At 41.2% G+C, this 17,131-nt stretch overlaps 4 protein-coding genes across 11 annotated transcripts; 2 read left to right on the top strand and 2 right to left on the bottom strand.

The window, feature by feature from the left end:
* Positions 1 to 162: 162 nt before the first annotated feature.
* On the bottom strand, positions 163 to 9,973 carry LOC105700326 (zinc finger FYVE domain-containing protein 9). Of its 7 annotated transcripts, none has more exons than XM_012426077.2 (17): positions 9,594 to 9,973; positions 9,140 to 9,462; positions 6,816 to 8,939; positions 6,558 to 6,746; positions 5,867 to 6,099; positions 5,573 to 5,672; positions 5,399 to 5,475; positions 4,420 to 4,597; positions 3,667 to 3,885; positions 3,458 to 3,580; positions 3,216 to 3,380; positions 2,976 to 3,135; positions 2,428 to 2,843; positions 2,103 to 2,346; positions 1,922 to 2,042; positions 1,677 to 1,838; positions 163 to 1,526 (listed from the first exon to the last, which is right to left on the bottom strand). In XM_012426077.2, the coding sequence occupies exons 2-17, from the start codon at positions 9,195 to 9,197 to the stop codon at positions 1,371 to 1,373; spliced, it is 4,725 nt and encodes a 1,574-aa protein (XP_012281500.1). In that variant the 5' UTR covers positions 9,198 to 9,462; positions 9,594 to 9,973; the 3' UTR covers positions 163 to 1,370. The 7 variants fall into 7 exon arrangements, with proteins under 7 accessions (XP_012281500.1, XP_012281501.1, XP_012281495.1 ...); XM_012426078.2 differs by having other exon boundaries at positions 6,558 to 7,001; positions 7,083 to 8,939; XM_012426072.2 differs by having other exon boundaries at positions 6,558 to 8,939.
* A 100-nt stretch (positions 9,974 to 10,073) lies between these two features.
* LOC105700380 (transcription initiation protein SPT3 homolog) lies at positions 10,074 to 11,869 on the top strand. Of its 2 annotated transcripts, XM_012426180.2 has the most exons (6): positions 10,074 to 10,420; positions 10,504 to 10,722; positions 10,805 to 11,119; positions 11,201 to 11,225; positions 11,334 to 11,388; positions 11,493 to 11,869. In XM_012426180.2, the coding sequence occupies exons 1-6, from the start codon at positions 10,348 to 10,350 to the stop codon at positions 11,628 to 11,630; spliced, it is 825 nt and encodes a 274-aa protein (XP_012281603.1). In that variant the 5' UTR covers positions 10,074 to 10,347; the 3' UTR covers positions 11,631 to 11,869. The 2 variants fall into 2 exon arrangements, with proteins under 2 accessions (XP_012281603.1, XP_012281602.1); XM_012426179.2 differs by having other exon boundaries at positions 10,078 to 10,420; positions 11,201 to 11,388.
* Positions 11,695 to 15,909, bottom strand: LOC105700379 (WD repeat-containing protein 91). Its single transcript, XM_012426178.2, has 9 exons — positions 15,753 to 15,909; positions 14,576 to 14,877; positions 14,051 to 14,315; positions 13,853 to 13,968; positions 13,514 to 13,701; positions 13,134 to 13,446; positions 12,945 to 13,066; positions 12,216 to 12,870; positions 11,695 to 12,136 (listed from the first exon to the last, which is right to left on the bottom strand). Exons 2-9 carry the CDS (start codon positions 14,693 to 14,695, stop codon positions 11,987 to 11,989), a joined length of 1,929 nt encoding a protein of 642 aa, XP_012281601.1. The 5' UTR covers positions 14,696 to 14,877; positions 15,753 to 15,909; the 3' UTR covers positions 11,695 to 11,986.
* On the top strand, positions 14,985 to 16,725 carry LOC105700381 (phospholipid phosphatase 5). The gene is made up of 6 exons (XM_012426181.1): positions 14,985 to 15,135; positions 15,450 to 15,555; positions 15,628 to 15,775; positions 15,904 to 16,032; positions 16,232 to 16,402; positions 16,517 to 16,725. The coding sequence occupies exons 1-6, from the start codon at positions 15,053 to 15,055 to the stop codon at positions 16,684 to 16,686; spliced, it is 807 nt and encodes a 268-aa protein (XP_012281604.1). The 5' UTR covers positions 14,985 to 15,052; the 3' UTR covers positions 16,687 to 16,725.
* Positions 16,726 to 17,131: the final 406 nt, after the last annotated feature.

Raw genomic sequence — 17,131 nt, 5'->3', positions numbered from 1 at the left:
AAACTTTTGAAAAATTTCACGTGAGCCTTCGTTATCGATCGTTAATCCGAAGTCGTTAGATTTGTGAGACGGTGATATATCGTTGTACACCACTAAAAGGGTTAAACACGATCCACAGCCCCAAAAGATCTCGCAAAATTTGGAAAGATACTTTCACCTCCCTGCCGAAGGAAACGTACTCTAATATGTACAATTTATTTTTTCAATCATATATACACGGTTTAGATGTAATTTATCAGCGGATCGGGACAATGACTCTTTTCCTTTCTCTTGGAGTGCCTGAAATGGAAACGAAGAGCGTGGTACGAGAATCGTTTGGGTTAAATTTCCATTTGGGATTCAGACCTTTTAGGGTCTTCGAGTATGAAATGTTCACAAGCCCCTCAACCTTAAACGCACCCTGTTGGAGAGGTGGTCAAAATGCTAACGATTAAATATTTCTTGGGAAATTTTCGACTTAAAGAACGAGGGTGAACAATGTACAACGTAATATCATTTGAGTACAGGATTAATACTACAATAACGTATTATATTAAACTTTTAAGTTGCACGCGTGAGCAAGCTGTACAAAGTAACAAACTGTAAATCTAGTACCGTAAAAGGTTTTGACATATGAAACAACAGATAGTAAAAAGACGTCCCCGGTGACGATACGTCCTCTTCGAGTGCAACCTCTGTACCCCGTGGTTCACCTAACTCGCCTAGCTTGACTCGATTACGGTCACTTTACAAATAATTACAAATTCGTTGCAACTAATTGATCCTCACTCCGGAATTCAACTAGCAGCGGATCTGCGTCTAGCTACCGCTTCCATTTCCATTTTCGTTCCTACGTTACGGCGTTACGAAACGAAATCAGACTTGGAAATCAAGTTTTACGGATACGTTTTTGTAATGTAGAATCTTTAGCAAGGACCGAGCGTGCCGAACAAGAAATGTCTTTGGCAAATAAAATCCTTCCACTGACAAGAGTGAATTAAAAAGAAAGACATTTGGCATTGTCTACAAAGTCTCGATACGTCAAGTTCTCGATTCATCCCAAAAACGAACGAGTAGTCGTCCTTCTCACCGATGGAATTCAAATTAGTCTCGGTTGATCCAAAAGTACATTTGGGGTGTGAAAAATGGAACACCGCCGGAAAACGGAGACATTAAAAAGGCTGGTTGTAACGCTCGGTCGCAAACGTGGGACTCGAGTCCCGATTTAGCTAGATTGAAAATTGGCGCCGTGCGCATTTTGGTAATCCCTCGCGGCATAAATTTTACATGGGTCATAAACCGTAATTGCACGTCGCGGGAGGGCGAAGCAATGATCTGTTCTTCTGACAGGGCCAACGTCGATGACGGACAGGTCCCAAACGCAATGGTTCTCAGTCGTCCAGTACATAAAATATCAGCTCCAGCACGGTGTAAGTGTCCTGACAGCTCTGGGCAGCCTTGTGAAGAACCTGGATCAATTCGTTGTCCAGACTGTTCATATAAATGGGCGGCAATCTCGTGCCCCCGCTCCCAGCTTCGTACCCCACCTGGAATTTAACGCGTTTCCCCCATTAAACTCCAACCTGGATAAAAATTCCCATTCATCAAATTGAGAAATAAGTTTCTCAACGTAATACAAGGGAGACAACTTGTTGCTTCTCCGCTCAGTGAATTCTTTTGTCTTTCAGCGTTCTCACATTGTCAGCGTGGATGGTCGTTCTGACCGCGAGTTTCGTGAGCCCTGCAGTCGCCAGAAGATCCAGTAATTTCACCAACGCCGTGCACGCAGCTCGGGCAATACTTTCGGATAATTTATTTATGTCGACTGGATCGTGAACACCGTTCGGATGGTCGTCGGACTAGCGAAAAAAAGTTCTGTTACTTTCCTTATCGTTTCGCTAATTCGTAACTCTATTCCGATATCCCTTATCCGAACACTTACCATGATAATAAATACTTCCGTCCATCGAATGAGCCTGTTCGTCCCCGTGTAATCAATGCCATTGTGGACTCTAATAGATGGAACGCCATCCATCGATCTGCCGTCTATCGGACTTTTGACTCTGAAGAGGAGTAAAGCCATCAGTTAAAAAAATCGGAAACGGTAGCTCGTTTTAACTTACCCCAGGTTAAACTGTGTATCATTGTCCACCCATTTAATGTTAACGATCTCGTCGGGTTCGGGAGCTCCCTGTCTGCCGCAGCCAATGGAGAAGTCCTGCATATTTTTCAGCGCCGCTTTTAGAGCCTCCATTTTTTCCGGCATGATTTGAACCATCAGGCCATCCTCTACGATGCTAGATTTCGCCGAGAGTCCCATCGAGGATTTCAAAGCTCCATTGATGACGACAAAACTAGCCGCGGTAACTGAATTAAATATTAAAAGATTATCATAAATTACAATACAAAAGGAAGAATGGATAAAACGCGATGGAACAATGTGCATACCCCGCCTCGGCTTGTTGTGGATGTTGATAGCTTGCGTTTGGTAGCTACTTTCGTCCCCTGAATTAGTCTGAATACAGACCAAGTGCGAATCCGCGGATACGCTGAAATTTGACGCATAAGCTAGCACATGGTCGTTCGAATTGTTTAACCCCCTTATTACTTGGTCGTATCTGTTCCTGGGGAACATGACGTCCGTCGTCGTGTCCTGCATGTGAATCGTCAGGCCCCGAACCCCGGGCAAGGTGTAAGCAAAGTTACGGAAATCGGCGAGCACTTTCATGATCGTATGGCCGATTTCGAAGTACACGGCGTCTCGAAACCGCACCGAGACCAACGGGCAGGGATAATACCGGTACTCGGCTCCGAGGCGTAAAACGAGCCGAAGAGGAAAAACTTTGGCCCAGGGTGTCTCCCATCTGAAAGGATTTTAAACAAACATAATTCCCACTTCCCAGTAATTTTTTTTTCTTTCCTGGTCGCCGGCATCTCTTTCGCGACACGCAGCGGTTTGGCCGCAAATCCGAAAAAAAAGCGACCCCAATCGTTACCTATGAACCAGAAGACCAATAAGGAACGGAGCCGGTGGCAGAACCATTTTCTGTAAGCATTGGAATGTCTGGCGAATGAAGAGGAAACCTGCGTGTTCTCTCGACCCTAAAAGGTGGCCGCCTTGATGAATGGAAACTCCGAGCTCCGTGATCGTGTTTCCTGAAACGTCGAAAGCGGTGTCAACGATCAGCGCGGTTCCTTTGCCTCGCTTTGAATAGCAGGAATAAAGATGGTACAACCTTTCATTGCCTCCAAGTATATCTGATTGATATGTACGAACAGGTCTTTGGGAATCTGGTTCTCGTCGGGCAAGGTTTCGACGAGCAACACGACCTCGTCCTGGCCTACGCAGACCAGGCCTTTGGAGGTGACGTTCCAACACGTTCTGTTCACGCAGCAATTCACTGAAACGGAAATAACGAAGACCCTGTAGCCAAGGAGATCGAAACGAAAGCGACGACGAGAGTGTCCTTGCACTTACGATTAACGATTTTGACGTATGCAAAGAGATTCCTGTTAATGGCAAACATTACCGGAGGCTCGCACTCGTTTCTCAGCGACTTGTAGAGGCACGCCTCGTCTGTCACGTCATGGTATGTCACTTCTGTAAACCGATGCAAGGGTCAATTAATTAATTGATAACCGAACGACGACTCGATTTAATTCTTAGGGAGTCTCTAGGAGTCTTACGGCCTTTATGGATGGTGACGGTCGGTGGAAGCATCCCGGAATCCAAGGGGACGTAGCTGTTGGTGCGAGGGTCCACCGGCGGCAGGTTCAGCCTCTTGGAAGCGTTCGGAGCCATCGTCGTCGGCCCCGGCGTGGGCACTCTCTTGCTTCCCGGCTTCCGACACAGCTTCATGTCCCAGGAAGCATCGAGCTCTGTCAGGTCACAGCCAGGCCTTATTCCTGTGTTTTAGTTACAGGTGTGTCAAAACAAAAGAAACGGGATGGGACGTAGACCGTCGTTCCAGGAGTCAAAGACGAAGACAACCGATGGAGAAACAGATGATGAAAAGGTGGACCGGGGGACGGAGTTGAACCGATCGGATAAAATGTGTCTGTACAAATAAAAACTGTATTGTGTACGATTCACCGAGTGTTGGATCAGTTTGTGGACGTATGTATCGGACAGTCGGAAAAATTGGGAAACGAAGATACGAAGAACTAGGTCTCGTTCACCGGTGAACCAGGCACAATGTACCTGGACCTCTGTAAAAACAGGTCCTTGGACCTTGCGGTATTTTCGCTTCTCAATGACTCGTTCCTTTCCAAGATATAACGCAACGCGAATCCGTGCACGTGTACACGAGCCATTCCTCCTAGGCTAGGATATTTCCGTTTGTAGCTCCACTATCGCCGTACCCTGCTACGTTCATGCGTACCCTGTTAAAACCAGTCCGCGAAAAGCAGTATAGAATCTGGTCGTAGGTCGGTACTCACCGTCGCTAAACATGACAGACTTCTGCCCTTCGGAGCGTTGCTTGGTGCTGCCTTCTCTTTTGAGCACTCCAACGGGCACCATGACGGTGGGAGGTGGTGGCAATCCACCGGCTAACTGTTGCAAAGGCGGTATAGTCGAACAGTACTCCATCGGATTATTTGGATTAGGCTGTCTCCCCTATAACCATTTGTCGAATACTCCAAACTCTGGCGTTTGCTCGATTAGGCACACCGATTCAACCAGATTACATTGACTAGCAAACCAAAGAGAGAACGTTCTTTTCTTTCTGGTGGTAACGTCAACGCGAGAAGAAGCGTTAACCTTCGAATAAAACCATGCTGCACGGTGCATCGCGGCTCTGCCATGCAAAGTGTACTACGACGAAGGGAACGCACTTTATCACCTAGAATCGTATGTTTGACGGTACATCGAGCCGCGCGCGGATAACAGCTATACCGGATATCAGCTGACAACTATAGAGGAATTACTTTCAGATAGCTCGGTACACTTGTCAACTGAGAGAACTAAGAGCAGATAATTGAATCAAAGGACTCTGGGAAGAGTCAAAATAGAATTCAGCCGTCAAGGTATACGATGCCACTTTCTCGTCCCCTCAAACGAGATTAAAGTGCAGGATGCTCTACCGTGCGATCAATCGCCCGAAACGTCCAGCGAAGTAAGATCGAGAGCTATTACCAGATTCTAGAGAAGTAAGCGACGAGGATCCAGCGCGACGCTGGACCCAGGCTCGCTTAAAGGATGGAAATAGAGAAAAGAGGTATTCAACAAGTTGTTACAGGGTGTGACTAAGAAATTGCTAATTGTGTTTTCTAAGTGGAAGCACAAAATTAGGGGGGTCAGTCGTAATCGTATAAATTAGTTCTTTTGAGGGAAAATCACAGGCTGCATTGCCTTCTTTTCTAATTACTTAACTGGAAAGAATCAAGCTAAAGGGAAGGCCACGACCTTTCTACGTACCTGGGGTGAGTTGATGTCACCTCCGGCATTGCTTGGATATCCAACCGACCAGTCCCCGGATCCACTGTCATTTTCCGCTGATGTGTCAATAAGATAGCAATTGAGCCCTTTTAAATAATCTTCTTGCTCCCGAAAACATCCTACGATTTGTCTATGCGCAATTCTTCTAATTACCTTTAACGAGATGATGATAACAGGGTATGCAGACGCGAGAATCGGCATTGCCTTGGTACTGAAGCTTGTACTTCCTACTGCAGCATTTACTGCATAGAACCTACAAATTTGAATATTGAGATACATGGGAAATTAAATAACGTTATGGTGACGGGAAAGTGGTCTCAAAGAGGTCTCGTTCGTGAAACTAAATTTAAAACGATTTGATACACCCAGTTCGAAAAAAAATTTCACGAACGATTGATTCATCGGATGCCACTTTCGCACCTCCTTAAGTCACAACGTTTGGCTTACTTTGCCACAAGCTCGACAGTGGTGACGTCTTTTTAGAACGGTGAATTTAATGTCGCACAGCATACAAGTAGGAGCATCGTTGTCCGGAACCCAGAATGGTGGTTGTTTCCCGAGTACGGTACCGATGTCCATCGAGGAATTTTCTGACGCATCCGGAGAAGGTGCTCTTTCCGGTTCGACGTTCTCCTCCATTTCCGCCGATGGCTGACTTCCTGGAGTAACGTTTGAGAACCCTTGAAACGGCATCGATATCGAGTTTCGAATAACTGTCACTTATTCCTATTCTTTCGGAGGATCGGTAACTGGTATTAAGACTAGTTGGACTCTTAATACGAGTTCCCTGAACCTTTGTACCATGATACAAATCTAAGCTAACAGCTTTTGCAGTGCTTGAGAAGTCCATGCTCCATAAATGGAGCATTATCATAAAAGACAACTGAACTGCTGATCCACTAAAACAGTCAGACTGTGCATGTGTTACGTGGGAACTGATAAGTTAGCTATCTGCCTACACTTGCAATGAAAACAAACAAATGATTGTGCAGGGGAATGCTGAGTGACAAAAATCATCGGTAACAGATAGTTATACACATCAATACATAAATATTTTTCATGTTAAGTGTTTGCTAATAAAAACTGTTACCATTAAATTTATCTGGACGTTAGAAGCAGAGGATAAGTTATCCCTTACCTATCGTTGGTTGTTCATCCATGTTAACGGTTGAAACAATATCTAACGTTTGGGGCCTAGAAGGTCTATCCGTGTCGTCTTCACTGGTCTCGTTTTGCTTCGTATCGTTCTCCATGCACTTTTGCACCACCTCTGAACTTTCTGGCACAACCATCACAGATTCCGGACCACTATCACCAAGGGTTTCACCTAAATTGGCAGAATCGTTATTTTCAATGGTTATGGCATTGATTTCTGGTTTACCACCATCGATGATACCACAAGTACTGCTTGAACGTATAGATACATCTTTTTCATCTGTCCAACTATCTACGGATGCACCATCACCAGATTCTATGGTTTTCGATAATTCACTTTGCTCGGAATTGTGTAATTTGTCTATGTTATTTGCTATGACACGTTCCGTTTCTTGGTCTATTTGACTCTCCGAGTGAGATTTCTGTCCTGAAATTCGCGAATCACCGTTTGGGCTTTTAATAACTTCAATAGAACCAGTTGACGGAACGTCAGAGTTTTCCACTTTACCTGTGGGTAGAGAATTTTCCCCACTGCTCGTTTGCTCATCCTGCAAAGAATTCACAGTTACAGATTCACTACTGTCCGAGGTTTTCCGAATCCTCTCATCTGTCTTTTTATATTTTCTTCCTCTTCCTTTGTCCTCCTTTATCTCTGAAATAACTTTTACACGTTCGTGAAATTTTTCTGAATCCTTCCTCACTAAGAAATCATTTGTTACTTCCGTGCTGGGACCGCTTTTACTGTAGTCAATAACGGGAAATTTCTTTGCCTTCTCTTGGAGCCTTTCCTCTGATACTTCTGGCAGCTCGCCTATGGTCACGTTTTCAAATATTGGTGCCTCGTTTACATCCTCATCGTCGTGTGACTTTGGAAACTTGCTTTGTGAAAAATTGTCACTTGATTCGGGGTACGACTCTGGCACCGAAGAACTATCATAAAATGAGTCACTTTTTTTCTCTCTCTCTTCAGCTTCCAGCTCCGCCAAGTACTTGTTCAATTCTTCCTCTGACAAGTCGTCGATATGTCCAAAACTCACTGGCTTGTGATTAGACTGTTGAGCATTCAGTTTTATGGTCTGGAAAACAAGCTTTGTGGTATCGACAGACTTCGTTTCCGATTCTGTACTCTTTTTACTAATATACAATTGATCTGTCATATTCTTAGCTGCAATTTCTAATTCTGTTGTGGTTTCTGGCATATTTTCCCTGTTTCCAATGTAGATGCATTCATATATATTTGTATTCTCACTGGATGGTAGAATTCTCTTTGGATCGTCAAAATCTATATTCTCATAGGTGTGTTTAGCTTCCTCTTGTTCCCTTGGTTCTCTCTCCTTTAATTTCACCTTATTAATTGCTACATATAATTCTTGAGCCTTGGGAATATCGGTGCCAATATACACATTCTCGTACACATGTTCAGGTTGGTCGATGATACTCTTAAAGCCAGCTGGTCTTTCCGTGCCCTCTGATGTATTATCAGAACATATCTTTTCATTACTTTCTGCACCATTCAGAGGTACTTGTTCATTTTCCACCACTTTATGATTTAAAGCGGTACTAACTTTGTCAGTGTCAAATGTATCAAGTTTTACTGGTAACAAAATGTTTTGATACCTCGATGGTTCGTTATTAGGTATATTCTTTGCACTTGCCTCACTTGTTTCATTGCTTGTTAAATTAACCTCACTTTCAACTGAATTGTTTTCCGTAACACTAGAATCTTTATTAGATATAACATTCACAGAGGATTCGGTCATGCTTACTTCCCCTAAGGAATCTATGGAATCTGACTTCTTTATTGTACCATCCACATAGCCTAAATGCACACCTGGTGCGTTTATATATTCATTCAAACTACTGAACACATTGCTGACACTGGGTTTAACATTTGATTGATTCAGCTTTTTATCATAGCTGTTCTGGACCTTGACACTCGATGTTTCATTCTGCCGTTTCTGCAGGAGCAATCGCGATATGTCATTGTGAATCGTTAGGGAAACTGGCTCGGTATCATGTACCTCGATGCATTGCTTAGGCTGAACCTTACCATCGGTCTCTTGTTCATGCGTACAAAAATGATTTAAGGAATGAATGTTTTCTAAAGATGACTCCACCTTGCTGATGTTTGGATCATTACTGTTCTGTTCCAATAGGATATTCTTTTCAAAAGTATCCTCTAATTGAGATTCTATGTAGTTTTCCAATGATGCTGTGCTGTCGCATTGAGTACTATTTACAGCATCCAGATCTTTTGCTCGATCGTTGTAAACCTTTGAACTTGAACTCTCTCCCAATGCTTCAAACGATGACACACCGTGTTGATTCGATGATGGAACATTGGATGCGATCTGCTCTGCTCGATCTGTAAAATGTAAAACCTTCTCTACACTATTTCATATTACCTTAAATTAAGGGACTTCCAGACTACGGAAGGTAGAAAATATGGCAAAACAATTGCAGAGCCAGTGGATAAGCTTAAGCCAAGGCCGTACAATGAGACCTCATTGTTCACTTTTATCAGATCACTAAATTCAACTAACAAAATTCTGGACATATTCTAACCTTCATTAAATTCAAAGTCGTCCAATACTTTGTCAAGGTCCACAGCAAATTTCTCCATTGTGCTGTTGTGTTATTCCAGGTCTGATGTCATTCACAGATTACGATTCCCTGTTCGCTTACAGCCAGTGCAAGTTAGTTATTGCTTAACAGTGACCAGAGCATCGGTGATAATCAACCAGGAGTAACCTCTACCAAGACAACGGTCTCTCAGAGGAGGTTGAATCCGTTGACGAGGCTTAGCTCATTAATTTGGTCCGCATATCAAGTTGACGTGACAGTTCGTTCCAGTGGGCTGTAACGAGAGCCCAAGGCCACGAGACCGTCTACAAGGCGAAGTATCAGAGATCGTTAATTTTTTTGTTTAACAGGCAACGATCTTAAGGTGACCCGTTAGCCCGAGATTTAAAAAGCCACCAGTTTTGGACTACTGTCCAGTTTAAGGTGAAACACTTACGGAAATATTTTCGAAACCAGCCGAAGCTTTCCGCAGACCTGTTGTCCATTAACGCGAAACGTTGATTGCTGAAATCGACGGCTCCAGGACATTGAAAGCTGAGCTAATTCGCAAAATCGTCATACTTCACTCGACGTCAGTCCGCCATCTTTTTGGTCTGATCGGCTTTTTGGTCATAGCCGTCATCGCTTATCTCAATCGCTGAAGGTTCTTCCTCTTCATTGATAATTATCATTATACGGAATTGGCTTGACAAAAAGCAGATAACGAGGTTAACGAGATGTCGCCGAATTCGCATTGACTCATTGGGTCACATAACGAGACTGCGACTTGACACGATTTTTTCTCGCAAATAAGAAATACCTACTTCGCACTCTAGATTTTAAAATGGCGCCGCGACCTACGCTATGTGGCACAGGTGTGCATGTGTGCGAATATCATGGAGTATCTAGAGAGTAGTAGAAGAGTGTCCTTATTTCGGCTTTTGTCACTATTAAGTAAGTGCTACCGCCTAGTAGGTATCACCGAAATTATTCCACGCTTCGAGCCTGAACTTCTTCCTTGCCAACATTGGACAAGGTATATCCAAGCGAAGTGTGGTAGAATTTTAGTGGGAAACCGCTAGGAGTGCTAGGAGATGTCCGTGTGACGACTCGGACGACGTAAATGTGATTATTGTTTGTAATAATTAATTCAACACACCCAAAATATTTAACATTTTGCTGCTTTTAAACGCATACAATAAACGTCAACGATGGCAGAGGTTTCATTTCCGAAATCCGTAAACGATTACGATTGTAGAAATGAACCAAGTAATTATACAATGGGTAAGTTGTAAACATTAAAACAATTATTTACATTATTCACATTATAAATTGAAATGGATTGATGTCAGTGTTTTTCAATTCAGAGATTAGACACATGATGCATGGCTTTGGAGACTGCTCGGAACCTCTCATAGAGTCTGCCAAAATAATCGAAGACGTCGTTTTGCGTCAAATGCGAATTATTGTTAACAGAGCATGTGAAATCGCGGATAAACGTGGCAGTAACGTAGTTAATGCAGAAGACTTCCTCTTCCTTTTGCGGAAGGATAAGGTGAAGCTGCAACGACTTTTAAAGTATTTAAGTAAGTCAGAATCCATTGCTTGAAGGTTGATTTGGAATTCATCACAGAAGTTTACATTTGAACTTTCTTCCTTTCTGTTTAGGGTTGAAAGAATTTAAATCTTCAGTGAGTAAGTTAATGCCATCCGAGTCGTCTGATGATATACCAGACTTTGATCGAGTAGATAGTCAGTTACACAAGCGCCCATATGATGGCTTCCTTAATCTCATTGACACAACTGGCGAATTATTGGAAAATAGTTCTGTAATAGATCATGTTAAACACAACAGACACCTTCGTGCAGAAATGATGTCTAGAAAAATGGACGAAGCTCGTTATATTGAATTTAGCAAGGCACGGAGTATATCTTTTGCAAATAAAAATAGACACAAATTCAGTGATTGGATTTGTCCAGATGGTACTACAGATATTTAGTTTCCTTTTACCTTTTACTATTTCGAGCAATATTTCTGCATGAAATTCATGATTTATTTTGCAGGTGACATCGTAATATCCAAACAAGGGTATAGTATTTTAGGATATTTTGCATATGAAACTGTAGCACAGATTATTGACCTTACGTTATTAGTACGACAAGATCAATTTAAAATACACGGTGATTCCATTGACAGGCTTAGGCTTAGTTTTTTCAACCCATACACATACAAGCCCTATCAACATAGTAAGGTAAACAGCTATCAAATTGGAGGTGGCTTTGCTTTATATTATTATGTTAGATACATAAAATAAATAAAGTATGTTTAAATACTTTTCTCTTATTTGCATTGCAGGGTAACGTGACAAAACCTATTACTCCATCTGAATTGAACGAAGCTCTCAGGCGCTATTGGTCTCCTCAACTTGATATGGCTGCACCTTTTCATCGTTGGTCAATGCGTAACCAACACATAAAACTTTTTTCTTGTTGAATTTCGAAGACAGGATTAAGTTGCTTACGCATTGCTCTGTATTCAGTCGAATAATGACGTCAAATCAGTATAATCTCGAAATCATTTGATAATAAACCTTACAGTGATTCAAACATTTTTTTTTTACAGTTGCACATTATCTACAAGTCAATGCTAGTTCGATTGATCTCCGTTCAGTATTAAGAAAACCAATGAAACGGGTTTTCCTAAAATGTACCTTGAAAAATAGTACAATTTGTGGAATTGACGTTGAACTTATCCTACCACCCGATCTTCCGGATCTCCCGAATCTCACGAAACTGCTCCACTCTTCCTGTACATTAAGAATTTATGCACATACTAATTTTGCTTTTGTATCATGGTGAAAGTAATGTCGAGACTCGTGCCTTTCCTTCCGCGCCACCGGTGATACAGGTTCCCGATTGATTGGCAGTGGACCAATCGCAACAGAGGGTACCTTTATGTCCTCCCAGTTCCAAAATCTTCCCTTGACTTAATGGAGGCATCTGTAATGTTTCAACGTTAAAACTAACAATTTTTGTCTGTGTAACGTGACGGTATCATCGTCGGCATCAATTAACTAACCTTGTAAATATTTCCTCCGGTGCGGGTGCAGATCAACATGTGATTACCGCTCTGATCGAAAGTAAAGAGCTTACCATGCACTGCGTTCTTCTCTATTTTGATCTTTGTCTCCCAAACAACTTTATTTGACGGGCTTAAACTTCTTTGGCACAATTTCCCGTCCTCGCTTTGAGTACAGATTTTAGTAAAGTCATTCACTGGCTCGATATCGATAACAGGGCTGGAGTGGCAATTGAAATTGTCAATAATTTCGTAACGTCTGAGATCATGTATCAATATGTTCCCATTGGACAAGCCCGTTATAAGAAGTTGCCCATTGTGATTGAAAGTAGAGCATAAAGCCGTCAAATTTTGCTCTAAAGGCAAGGTTCGCTCTAGCTTTTTTGTTTTGATGTCGTATAATAGTAACCTGCCTTCGTTAGGACTGGACACCGAACATACAAACGTCGACTCGGTAGGACTACACAAAAGAGTAACCACGCGCGACCCTTCGTGTTGAATTTCCCAAATTGTCTTGCAATCACGCGTGTCGTGTAATTGAATAAGACCGTTATTATCACCGTGGAGAAAATATCTTTCGTTCTTCGATATCCAATCCAAAGCTGTAACAGCCTTGTTTGAATTAGTCGTTGTTGAAATAAAGGTAGCAACTGTTCTGTGATAATAAAAAATATGATATAATCACTCAGTTAATGGAAGTCATTAAATTAAGATAAATATTATAATTACTTTGGAGACGGAATAGGTGTCCATACTTTAATGACACCATCTGCATCACCGGTTGCAACATAGGAGCCACTGGCGTTACTTTTGCACTGAATGATCGAAGTTTTGTGTTCGGTGTACTCTTCCTAAAAATAAAGTTGTAAAAATTCCCTTTTATACAGAATTACAAATATTTTTAACCCCGAGACACACCTGACTTAGGAGAATATAGCTGGCATCGAACTTGTCTTTACTTTTTCTTTCAAGAGCAGTGTCAACGGACGAGTCTCTCTTCCTCGAGGTAGCAAGCCTCGAGTCACAACTTGTACTCCGTTTTGTCATCATCTCCGACTTATTTTGAGAATTTGCTCTCCCTTTGATATTTGTTCGTTTTGTGATGCCTGCTTCCAGCTCTGGTTGCTTCTTTGGGCCTGTTATAGATTTTCTGCCTAATATTGGACTAGACGAACCAATGTTCTTGATAAGGCGTTTAAATGTCTTTGGGTTCTCTAATATCGGAGACTCTCTAAACAAACATTGTTTTAGTCCTTCTTTGCATTCCCTTCTTATTGATAGTTTATTAGTGAACTTACTGAGCAATTATGTAGAAGTCATCCATTAGGGGAGGATATTGTGGTACTGGTCCTGGATTAATATCAGTCAGAGATTCTACTTTAGTCTTGTCGTTAAGTTCCTGTTTCAGCAGTTCATTTTCCTGTTGTAACCGTTTCAATTTGTTTGTATCCTCATCGATGACAAGTAACGTCGGTTGTGGCATGCACTACGAATGATAAAAAATTTAAGTTACACCGCCGAGTATTGTTTCAAACAAGTCATAGCAAATTAATGTTGAATTTGCCTGTACAACAAAACATCCCATACAAAGCTTCATGGTTGCATAAGAAGTATAACGTAAACTACCTTTCACCTACTTGGAAGATCACGGAGAGAAGATTGTGCAAAGAAACTAACATGGTGTCTTGCCACTGTCGGCTGAAATGCACGGAGAACGTCGGATTATCTTCTGGACTTTTTACAAACGGCAAAGCTGAACAACCCCAAAATTAAGCCTGTTAATATCTCATTATACATTCGGTGATAGATGCTTAAGACATTTTTAACGATATTACCAAACCAGTCTTTCCATTCCGAATGTCCCTGTAATTCTGGTGTCATTTTATTAAAAAATTCTTGGATTCGGTCGTGTTTGTTATTTACAGCTGCATTAACCAAGTACATTTTTAACACAGCATTTTCCAGCTTCTTAATCGCAGGCATAAAATGACTTTCTAAGCGAGAGAACATTTTTGTATCTAGGTGACCCCACAATTCCCTTAGCGCCGTCAAATCATAATTATACACATATTGCATCAGTTGATCGATGATTTTGTCAACCTAAACGATACTAAAAGTCATTACATGCACTTTACAATCTTACCAAAACAGAGATGAGTACACTTTAAAACTGTTAAATAAAAAGCATATCGTTCATGATATACAGTTGCATTATATTTAATAAAATGTCACGATATCTATAACAGGTATCGACGAAGTACATAATATTTACTGTCATAATTTGAATCCGGTAAGTACAATTACTAAATGGACAGTGACTGTAATATAATACAATTGTCCTGTTTTCATTTCTTTCTTACCCTGAAGCCTTTCTCTTTCTCAGATTTCAAGTCGTTGTCAAACGCTTTCAAAGTTTGGGTGAATCCTCTGAAAAGTAAATACTCTTTGACTAGTTCGTCGACGAATTGAATATGCGACATCTTCCTGTAACGTTTGTTGAATATCTGATGACACTTCTGTAAATTGGCAATAATTTGTTATCCAACGGCTATTTCTGTTGCCACCGTTGACTACTGTACCATACTGTACGAATGACAACAGTACGCGAAAGTAAAGTAGGTGTTTCCACTGGTTTCCACTGAGCTCAATTTCAAGTAGAAAACTGTAAAACCGGCAAGAAAAAAAGGCATGATGTGCAACTGATGTGTAGATAACCTATAAGATGAGGCGCATGTGGCGTTCGCCTACAGTCAGTCAGGTGGCTCCATCTGGAACCGCGGCCCGCTCGGACGTCACCTTCTCCCTTCACTATTATCGATTTTGACAATTTTATTAATATGACCGCGCCGCGAAGTATTGGAATTTCGGGTGGTTTCTGTTTTGACGTCTTCTTACGTACGATTCTGGCAATCATATACGTGTAAGTCGTTTGTTGCCTTATTAATATTTGTTTAAAGGAATACCTGGTCAGAAAAAGTGCTGGAATTCTTGACGCGCGATTTTCGATACGCTGCATAATAATGCAGCGAGATTAAGATTTTTACTACTTTTACATCAATAATTTATAATATTTAACATAATACATATATTCGCGAGCCTGACTTCTTCTTAAATACAATTTTCACCTGTTCACACTGATACATAATAGATAGTTTTGTACCTTAAAAATGTATTAGAAACTGAGTGGCGAGGAAATTTGGTATGGATAATGAAATTACTGTCTGCTGTAAATAGGGAGCTAGAAAATGCAGAACCGTTTATAAGAAGAATCCACGAAGATGAATTATGGTTGTACAGAAACCCTCGAACGGATCCCTATGTGCCGACTACTTTATTATGGGTACCTGTCTATCCGTTTCTTTCCAAAAATTAATCATTTCAAGGAAGAAAAACTGTTTGATTACTTTTGCAGCCACTTGTATTTATTTTCCCCACTATTGCCATCTGTCTTGCATTCTTAATAAATAAAGACAAGTTCGATGCTTGTCAATCGGTCTTTGCCGTGACGTTGGCTTTAGGATTAAATGGTGTACTTACGGATGTATTGAAACTAATTGTGGGTAAGTTTACAGTGGAATGACGTTAACGGCCTGCATTTGTTAGTTTTGTGATATTTTGTTTGTTTTCATTAACATAAGTTTGATCTATAAATCCAAAATCAATAGTTTCTGTTGTGTAAATTACATAGGCAGGCCAAGACCAGATTTTTATTGGAGATGTTTCCCGGATGGACGAGTAAATACCGAGTTTAAATGTACCGGAAATCCTAGCGATGTCAAAGATGGACGAATGTCATTTCCCAGTGGACATTCCTCGTGTAAATATTTACCTCTACTGAGACTGCTTTTGTGGTATCTTTCGTACCATTACATAGATCGTTCGACATCATATTTTTTTATGGTTTTACTATACTATTATTTAGTTGATCTATTTAACCAACAATCATAGCATAAACGTATTTAAGCATAAGAAAATAATAAATTATAATATCATCTAATGGATATATCGTCTCGCAGTTGCATTTGCGAGTCTTGGTTTCGTCGCGTTATACTCGGCTGGAAAGCTTCACACGTTCAGTCTAGGAGGAAAAGGGCAATCTTGGAAGCTATGTATTTTCCTGTTTCCTCTCTGCATCGCTCTCGCCATAGCAATAAGCAGAACTTGTGATTATCATCACCACTGGCAAGGTGAGTCGATACGCTACGTGTACAGTATCATCCATATAAAATCTACGACGTATCTTGATAACGCTTTTAAAAATAACCACTTTTATCAAGTTTCAAGTCCTTATTTTATTGCAGATGTGACGGTGGGTTCGACGATAGGATTTTGTTTGGCATATTTATGTTACCGACATTATTATCCACCATTGGATTCCCAGTTCTGTCATCGACCGTATAACACTCTTATCCCACAAACCGACGCTGACAACATGAAAACCACAAAGTCTGAGATGATTAAATGGATTTAATCGTGATATCGAGGTTCGATCTCTGCGAGACCGGACTGGGGATCCGCATTTAAAGATTAAGGTGAAGTGAAACACGTTGAGGAACTTGATCGACGTTGACAATGAAGATTTTTCTAAATACCTACGTTACCAACGTTCGTTTTTATATTGACAGCTCTGTCGAATTATATTGGGTATTATACCAAATGGCATACTCCACCTGTCGTTTTCGTACAATAATTATAAAGAAATCGAAGTGAAACTTCAGAAATCTGGGTTCATGCTTTCTGGGGCCCTGACTGCAGAGGGACCCCCTGCGCCATCTGTGATTTTCAAGTCAATTCAATTTTCACTCCGAGACCTCATATTATCATCGTTTTAGCACATAAACGCATAAGACATTTTTTTGCCTTTATCCCGTTCAAATGCGAGAAAAATGACTCATCGAGATGGATTAAAAGTAGAA

This window comes from Orussus abietinus, unplaced genomic scaffold, assembly GCF_000612105.2.
Source record: "Orussus abietinus isolate OABI.00-Male unplaced genomic scaffold, Oabi_2.0 scaffold18, whole genome shotgun sequence".
NCBI classification, from domain to species: domain Eukaryota; kingdom Metazoa; phylum Arthropoda; class Insecta; order Hymenoptera; family Orussidae; genus Orussus; species Orussus abietinus.
The sequence above is the reverse complement of the archived record's forward strand: the minus strand, read 5'-3'. Positions and strand labels throughout refer to the sequence as shown.